Source organism: Salvelinus sp. IW2-2015, unplaced genomic scaffold (assembly GCF_002910315.2).
Source record: "Salvelinus sp. IW2-2015 unplaced genomic scaffold, ASM291031v2 Un_scaffold4556, whole genome shotgun sequence".
Classification (NCBI taxonomy): domain Eukaryota; kingdom Metazoa; phylum Chordata; class Actinopteri; order Salmoniformes; family Salmonidae; genus Salvelinus; species Salvelinus sp. IW2-2015.
The window spans coordinates 20,081-30,000 of NW_019945826.1; the positions used below are offsets into that span (position 1 = coordinate 20,081).

Sequence of the window (9,920 nt, forward strand, 5' to 3'; positions counted from 1 at the left end):
GTATACAGCATTACTTACAGGACAAGCAGGGATACCTCAACCACTCTAGTCAGTATACATCTATACTTACAGGACAACAGGATTACCTCAACCACTCTAGCAGTATACACTATACTTACAGGACAGCAGGATACCTCAACCACTCTAGTCAGTATACAGCTATACTTACAGGACAACAGGATTACCTCAACCACTCTAGTCAGTATACAGCTATACTTACAGGACAACAGGATTACCTCAACCACTCTAGTCAGTATACATCTATACTTACAGGACAACAGGATTACCTCAACCACTCTAGTCAGTATACATCTATACTTACAGGACAACAGGATTACCTCAACCACTCTAGTCAGTATACAGCTATACTTACAGGACAGCAGGATACCTCAACCACTCTAGTCAGTATAACGCTATACTTACAGGACAACAGGATTACCTCAACCACTCTAGTCAGTATACAGCTATACTTACAGGACAACAGGATTACCTCAACCACTCTAGTCAGTATAAGCATATACTCAACAGGATTACCTCAACCACTCTAGTCCGTATACAGTATACTTCAGGACAGAGATACCTCAACCACTCTAGTCAGTATACAGCTATACTCAAACAGGATTACCTCAACCACTCTAGTCAGTATACAGCTATACTTACAGGACAACAGGATTACTCAACCACTCTAGTTAGTATACAGCTATACTCAACAGGATTACCTCAACCACTCTAGTCAGTATACAGCTATACTTACAGACAACAGGATTACCTCAACCACTCTAGTCAGTATACAGCTATACTTACGGACACAGGATACCTCAACCACTCTAGTCAGTATACAGCTATTACACCAACAGGATTACCTCAACCACTCTAGTCAGTATACAGCTATACTTACAGACAACAGGATACCACCTACACATCTCTCAGTCAGTATTACAGCACTACACACTCAGACCTCTTACTAAGCTCCTTATGAACTTAGCGACCTCACACAGGATTACCTCAACCACTCTAGTCAGTATACAAGCCTCACACTGCACATGAAACCCCAAACACTATGTTTTATTGTTATCAATAATACTGTCTTTGAACCTTCTCCCAACACAATGTGACCCACCAGAGCCAACTCTGTTTGGGTTTTATACTGTTCTTAATGAAAGCAGACCGTCGTGGCATCCTGGCTCTTCCTCTGTGTCCTGCTTTGGCCTTTTACTTTCCCTCTCAGATACAGTACCAGTATGTAGAAACCAAAAAAGTGTTAAACAATCAAAATATTTTTGATTTTAAATTCTTCAAAGTAGCCTTGGTGACAGCTTTGCACACTCCATACCTTTGACTTGTACTGTACTGGCTTCTGGAATACGTTGCTTGCTCTGATATGTAGCTTGTTATGCTGAGTCAGTCAAAGTGTGCAATCAGAAGACCATCAATATCAAATAAAAAATCTATTTAATCCAAACTGTCCCAAATCAATTTACAGTATTCAACAAAGGTGCCACGATTGCTTACAATTTTTTTTGTTAAAAGTAAGTCTGTATTTTCTTTAGGGAATGGGCAGTTTGATTACACTCATCTGATTACACGTCAAAATTCAAGAGAATCCAATCTTATGCAAATGCAGGGTCCCAGGGACCAATCAGAAACCACTGAGAATGAAAATCTCAATGCTCCTTGTTCATTCAGTCATTCACAGAACTCCATGATATGCTGCAGAGAGTATTGTCTTACTGTTTACTGTGGTGGGCCCACATGTCCAAAACGTCTGTGTGTGTGTGTGTGTGTGTGTGTGTGTGTGTGTGTGTGTGTGTGTGTGTGTGTGTGTGTGTGTGTGTGTGTGTGTGTGTGTGTGTGTGTGTGTGTCAGACATTACAGTATAGAGGCATGTTTAAACTAGCTCTGTGTATGACAGAAAACCCTCAGTTCTGTCTACCTCTCTCCAGTCATCTTTCATGGAGCACCAGAAACTTATAAAAAGCAACTTCCAGACTTAAAGAATTTCTCAAATAATGACAAAACCCTCTGGAATTTGATGACATAATTTGTGTGGTGTGAAATAGGAAAATACTAGCAGATGGAGCTTACGCCTTTTAACTCGTGTTAAGCAAATTCTAGTTTCTAGTTAAAATGAAAAACACASTACACAGACAGATAGATTCTTATCAGTGCTGAGGGAGCAGATGGCCAACGGTAATTTCACTAYCAAAGTATTAAAACATTTTCATTCACACTTTTTTTTWAAAGGCCAACCCTTCTTTTTTTCGGACTCCCTCACTCTCATCTTGTTCGCCCATAAAGATCACACGAGACCTAATCTACAAGCCCATTCTTCTTACCTCCAAATAGAGTATGGAAGACAGCGATCATTGCGATATTTCCAATATTTCACATCCCCTTTTTACATCCAATTCTGCATTGAAGAGGAACAGCAACAACATATTCCACATTGATAAAGACCTCTCCCAGCCCATCCAATTCCCATTCGACTGTCTGTCCATTCCATTCGTAGATATCCAAAGGGTGGCTTCCCATTCCCCTAGCCTAGCTGTTCCCTYAGCACCTACAGTGAGCGTTGAATAAAACKAASTGCCGGCCAACTGAAACATASCMTGTCTTTTCAATGGAAAGAGCGGTGATGAAAGATGTASATGGGGACAGAGCCACACAAAGCCACTAACAAAGGCAGTGATTCAATCTCTCATCTTATCTCCTCTGCTCGTTCTCTCTAGCCTTCAATATCATAAAGAGGCCTGTTCATATTTTCATTTGTAGTGAGTTGTGTTTTTTTCCTCATGGATAACAAACAGACATCTGTCTTTGAGAGATGGACTTCCTCGTTCAACTGTGAAACCTGGCTGCAGTTATAGTCACTACTATCATAATGTTAACAAAAGAGCTTTACAGTAGCCTACGTGTCCCTGAACTGGCAGCGTGTAAGTGATGTGGCTATGTTGTGTAAAGCTAACAGAGGTCTATGTTTTGATATGTTAGGAGGGTTCTTTACATGGTTAATAGTGTTCAATTCAAATGCAGGCTGTGCCCCTCACAGGGATATATGTGTCTTATCATAGGCAACTAAAACTGAGATGAGAGTCACTGCTACAGTGTAAATGAAATTAGCACCCTGATTATGTGTCTGTTGAACTGACACATAAACAATCTACACGTTGAAAATGTTATTTTTTTATTTCTGTATTCTAATTTTTTATTGCCACATGGACTAAGTTTTCATTTAGTCTTTTCAAAACGTTTTTTCCCCAATACTTTTAAGTTCACCATAGGCATCGAACTTATTTTCCCACCTGGCAAGCTCACAGTGCTGTCTCTGTGTGACCTTTACGACTGACTGCAATGTTACAGGCAACTAGGACCAGACGTGTCCCCTGTATATAGCCTCATTATTGTTATTTTATTGTGTTTCTTTTTATTTTATTTAGTAAATATTTCCTTAACTCTATTTCTTGAACTGCATTGTTGGTTAATGGCTTGTAAGTAAGCATTTCACGTTAAGATGACAAATACAATTTGATTTGATCTCTCACAAGTTATTTATTAGAATGACCTTCAACAATAAAACATGTGTCTTAGTAGGCCTATGTAACCATAATGTATTCATTTCACAATTACTTTTCATTTGTACTTCACATTMTCAGATTGAATTCCATGGCCCTGGCACAAAGTGGGCAGATATCTATGCGCTGACTTGCGGTGGTACCGTGCCACTGGCGAATCCTAATTGGCCGACGGCGTCTGATGGGCAAGAGAGCGCTGCAGCTACAGAAATACAACCCAGAGCACCACTGACTACACTGGACACCGCGCTGAACCGACTGTGGAGAGTTGGTTATGTTCTCATACCTGTCATTAATACGGGTTTGTCTCAATAGCTTTTAGAATGGGACCCAGAATAGCCAACTCCCTGCGCGTTCAAAAAGTTTATATTTTATTTGGATTTTTAAATAATGTACAAGCTATCGTGAAGCCAATTATAATTGTTATTCCAGCGTCCGACTACAATTTTTTAACAAATATCTGACCAATTTATAACATTACAAATATGTTGCCATTCGAAAAAAATAAACGAAATGGTTTTTTTACCTGGACATTTTTATATCCTACCTCTTTACAATATTTTCGCRTGATAGTCTTATCCCATGTGAATGAATTTCGATTGTCGGTGACTATTTTGTCCAAACAAAACTTAGTCTACGGATATAAACCCTGTCAAAATGTCCGCAAGGACTGGAAACGAATGACTTTCATCTTCAACAATGAAGTGGCTGTGCAGAATAGAGAGTTAATGTGATGCTTTAATCCAAATCCCTGACGTGGATATATATTATTACATATTTGTAATACCTAGAAACTTGTATTTCATATCAAAACGTTTTCTATGCAATGGTTTAAATTAAAATGCCCCCTTGTCAACATGACATAAATATTSTCTTTGTCATTGGATGTTTTAAAACTCATATTTACCATTATTTATCCAGGATATAAATGCAATTCTTTCAAACGCGTCAGCATGTTATTAGATGAAATTTTAGACAATAAATACAACACATGTGTTTATGAGTGTGTTTTAAACTTAGAAGCGCACTGAGGACATTAACATTGTTTTATATGATTCGGGATCATCGATGTGACCACTAGGAATCAAATTGCTAATGTAATGAAATATCACAAATAATATGTTCATAGGATTATGTCAAATATCTTTTGAAATCACAATATTGCTTAAATATGTAATTTTTGGACCAGGATAAATGCATATTTACTAGGCTAACCAACATAAGGATATTGAAATAAAGCATATTATTTGTGAATAATGAAATGCAACTTAATAGTGAAATAGTCTAGAAAGTATGGAACAAAAGTAAAGTATGCCTCCCAAGTTTTTCCAAAATATTTTACATACCAAAAACATATCAGTACGTTTATGGAGGACTATTCTAGAACTATTCTTTATAAATAACTTAAATTCCTTAATGTGTAAATATACTACTGGACGTAAGATTGGAAATCGTTCTTTCTGACACTTTCATGTTTTGTGATAAAGTTTAGTCAACGTCACATTGGAGGTGTTTTCCATGCATTAAACAACGGTTCAATCGTTATTTGCGATTGCGAAATAGGTAGGCTGATCCGCACTAAACGAGAGAGTGCATGCTGGGGTGAGTAGGAAAACATGAAAACATTAATACAGAAACATATATTTTACTTTTTATTTTTTTACAAATGACTTGCCATTCAAAACCACAACCAATCGGAAACGAAAATGGTGATAAGGCTCAACCAATCAGAAGCAGAAGGTGGAGTGAGGGCTCCAAACTTCAAGTAAAGTTCCTCTATCGCCCAAASTCTGCACTCACTGTGAAGACTGCTGCGTCCAGAACTGTACCACCCCTGACAGCACAGGACAGGACGAAGAAAAACAAACAAACACAGAAAGGGYAAACAACTGAGTTTTGGTTGATGTTGTGAAGGAGTCTACCTACCATGGTTCAGCGTGCGTCAAATGCGCAATTGTTCTAGCTCATTATTTTCACTTGAATAGTCGGCGYCGCAAAAAATAATAATCAACGACACTAGASTATTTACACCGGATATAATCCTTTTGAGGCTGATCAAATGTTAAAAATGACCGCAGAGCATGACAAGTCCATCAGCGACCCACCGTGTAGCCCGGCGGGGACTACGAGCTCCATGTCGCAGGATGATTCCGACTCGGATGCGCCCTCGTCGCCAACGGGATCAGATGGACACGGATCACTCCTCGCTGGTATAGGAAAGAAACTGGACGGCGAGGATGATGACCGATTCCCAGCCTGCATACGTGACGCGGTGTCGCAGGTTCTCAAGGGATACGACTGGTCCCTCGTCCCCATGCCCGTTCGYGGAAATGGCTRGCTGAAAAATAAACCCCATGTCAAAAGACCGATGAACGCGTTCATGGTGTGGGCGCAAGCGGCGCGCAGAAAGCTCGCGGACCAATACCCTCATCTGCACAATGCCGAACTGAGCAAGACTTTGGGGAAGCTATGGCGGTAAGTAGGACCAAGTGGAAATGTTTATAACTAAAAATATATAATTTACATAGGCCTATCAAACAAAAACAAGTATACTTGATACAGTAAAATGTCTGAATCTGATTTTAAAGAGATGTGTCACTAAATAGAAACGAATTAGGTCATCACTCCAGTCACTATTCTGTGAAGTCTATACAGTTCATCAATAGAAAACATGCACTTTTTTGCATAATTTAGAAAGAAAAACAGGGAGGAAAGGAGGTTTTTCCACTTTGGATAATTGTGGCCTAATGACCAGAATTATCTTCCCTGTTTAAATAGGCCTACTTTAAAAAAAAGTCTATTGGTTTTATAATTAGGCTATTACAATGCACCAACTGAATAGTTCATTTACATGTTATGTTCACACTATTACCATAGCTTACTCTCAGAGAATGAGAAGCGGCCATTTGTGGAGGAAGCGGAGAGACTTCGGGTGCAGCACAAAAAAGACCARCCCGACTACAAGTACCAGCCTCGGCGTCGGAAGAGTGTGAAACCTGGGCAGAGTGACTCCGACTCTGGTGCAGAGCTGGGGAATCACATGTACAAGGCTGAACCAGGATTGTTGGCAGGCCTAGCCGATGGACACCACCACCCTGAACATGCAGGTGAGTTGACGAGAAAGAATGTGTCAAAATAGCACAATTAACATCTTATGTAGTCAACTATTTGGATTTATGACGTGTAAATGGCTAAGGACAGTCAATACTTTACAATGTCTGTTGTTTTTTAGGAGCTAATTGTGCGGTAACTGTTAATAATATTTAGATTTTACAGAATGTCCCCAAAGCTTCATGACATTCTAAATTCACCAATTAATTAAATGTGATCAAATTCGACTATAATTCGATCACTTGGACCATTCCCAAGTGTGGTCTACAACACAGCTGACATGTTTCTGTTTCACCATCCTCAAGGCCAACCCCACGGTCCACCCACACCCCCCACCACCCCCAAAACGGACCTGCACCACGGGGGCAAACAGGACATGAAGCACGAGGGACGGCGCCTGCTGGACAGCGGCCGACAGAACATCGARTTCAGCAACGTGGACATCTCCGAGCTCAGCACCGACGTCATCAGCAACATGGAGGCCTTCGACGTYCATGAGTTTGACCAGTATCTACCGCTCAARGGCCARGCRWCCACCGCTGGRGCAGGCGTGGACCACCACGGCCACCATGGACCAAACCCTGCATCTGGRGCCGGCTCGTATACATCATACAGCCACGRCACAGCGAACGGTGCCGTTTGGAGCCGCAAGAGTGCCACCATGTCTGCTTCTTCCTCAACTTCTAGRGAGGCGGTCCCACAGCACCGGGCCCACATCAAGACGGAGCAGCTGAGCCCCAGCCACTACAGCGGCGACAGTCACTCTCACAGCTCCCCCTCCCACTCAGATTACTCCCACTCCTACACAGCCCAGACCTGCGTGACGTCATCCGCAGCTMCAGCRTCCTTCTCCAGTTCTCAGTGTGACTATACAGACCTCCAGAGCTCCAACTATTACAACCCCTACTCAGGCTACCCTTCCAGCCTGTACCAGTACCCTTACTTTCACTCCTCCAGAAGGGCGTACCACGGGAGCCCCATCCTCAACAGTTTGTCCATTCCCCCCACCCACAGTCCCCCCACCTCCAACTGGGACCAGCCGGTGTACACCACCCTATCCAGACCGTAGGTGACTGTTCATTACTCACCAGGGACGTGTTCATCAATATGTTTTGCAACAGACAACGAAGATGAKCATTTSRTATTCTACAAGTCCAAGAAGTCCRTCCCCTTTTTCTTTGTWTGGTGCCCAATYAACACAACCCAGGTCTCATGGAAATGTGAGAACTGGAGGACGAGGATTGGAGGGTGCTAGGCTATCCCCGTYCCAATTTGAACATATCGAAGAAAAAATATCGAAGTGCCTGCTGATTTTATACAAACCTTTTTCGTTTTACCTTAACCATGGAAAGACAGAAAGACTGACTTTGACAAAGAAATCAAATCAAAGGCGAGCCAAAATTCCTCTGTGAGGAGTCGGAACCCCCCCCCCCCACACACACACATCTAGTACAGCCACTCCTTCTTCAAGTTCAGGGTTGTGTTCATTAGGGCACACAATGGAAATGTTTTTAAGATATATTGCAATGGAAAATMAGCTTTTATTATTTCTTCTGTTTGGTGCCTAATGAACACGACCCAGGTCTGCACAAGTTGTTGTGTTATGTGCACCGTTGAGACAGCAGCGTGTAGGCCTGCCYCGGACTTGTGTAGGASAGAGAGAGAATAACGCTTAGGCCCAAGTCCTTGGTGAAGCAGATGGAGAAACAGATACTTTTGGAATGAAGCTCTGGGATTAAGATTTTTTTTGTTCCAGACTGAATCCCATATGGCACCCTATTCCCTATACAGTGCACTACTTTTAACCAGGGCCCATAGGGCTCTGGTCAAGTAGTGCACTACAGTATGAGGCCGAGCTGTATAACTTAAATATGCACACAGATATTTACATCAGTGGACCAGTCTAATTCAGTTGTTAATTTGAATTCTTAAATGTTCATTTTGTTGTTATTTTGATCTTAGAAATATCTTAAATATGTATTATGTTCATCACATTATTTCTCGTGTTATTTCCAATGTAGTTGTTAAAACCCAGTAACAAAGTAGAGGTATATCACAATGTCTATTAAATGGAAATGGGTGGGTGGTGGATCTAAGTACAGTAGAAATTCCATAACCCATTACTACATTTTATATCATCATTCCCTAGATGACCAATAATGAACATTGTTCCATTCCAAGTTGCAGGAAGCAAAGTGGGACCAATAGAACAGATCTATTGAATATCACATGATGCAACAGATACCAATAGACCAATAGAATGCCACCTGATCCAACAGGTGCCTGGAAGCTATGCTTGACCAATTGCGATTAGTTATGATGTGGGGTTTAAGGAAGTGGGGTAAGATAACACCAGACACACTGAGTAACGCGTCAGCTGGACTCATGCAGACAGGACGACACACAGATGTGTGTGTGTGTCGTGTGTGTGTTGTCCCAGGGGACCAAGCATGAACAAGTAAGGACAGAACAGTTGTTTTGATTGACTAAGCAGCATACTGTACTGTTATCTGAGTTAAACAGGGCCACTGAAAGCTTACAAAGAAAGATAGAGAGTCTTCTTATTCACTATGACAGAATGCATGTGAGAACGTTCATGTATGTGTTTTGGGTCAATTCTTCAGAAGTCATAAGATGCCAATTCACTGTAACCCAGTTTACAATGTGCAGAACGTATTTGTGTCTTCTAATGCTTTATCATCATTTCCAAATTGGATTATTAACAGACTTCATGCAGCATACAGTACAATCAGTAATCCACACTACAGAATCAAATAATCTCTACGTAATCTTAATTTGGTGCCGTTTGTAACAGCCTCAATGTCTGTTCAGTTTGTCTGTGWRCAGACCACCATACTCTACTTTATGTCCACAGAATGCAGTGTTTTTCTTTATATTATCGCAGWGTATGTTTTTAATGACTAAACTGTGAACTATGTCATCATCTATATTAACTAGGTCATCCACACGCCACAGCTAACCCATTTGCTGGCCGTTTCTCTGTAAAGAAATAAAAATGAACTTTTCTCATTGACTGACTGTGCCTTTTTTTTAATGTAAATTTGTTATTATGTGATAGGTTGAAGTTAGCCTGGTCCCAGATCTGTCTGTACCGTCTTGCCAATTCCTATTGTCATTGTTTGACATGACAGCACAAACAGGTCTCGGACCAGTTTAGGTTGAAGTAGCTCTAGGCTTGAAATGTAGGATGATATATGACATTTGTTTTCTCAACCT

General features: G+C 41.0%; 1 protein-coding gene across 1 annotated transcript; it reads left to right on the top strand.

The window, feature by feature from the left end:
* The first annotated feature begins 5,186 nt into the window (after positions 1-5,186).
* Positions 5,187-9,717, top strand: LOC112077429 (transcription factor Sox-8). Its single transcript, XM_024143942.2, has 3 exons — positions 5,187-6,047; positions 6,450-6,679; positions 6,989-9,717. The coding sequence occupies exons 1-3, from the start codon at positions 5,632-5,634 to the stop codon at positions 7,750-7,752; spliced, it is 1,410 nt and encodes a 469-aa protein (XP_023999710.1). The 5' UTR covers positions 5,187-5,631; the 3' UTR covers positions 7,753-9,717.
* The last annotated feature ends 203 nt before the right edge of the window (positions 9,718-9,920 follow it).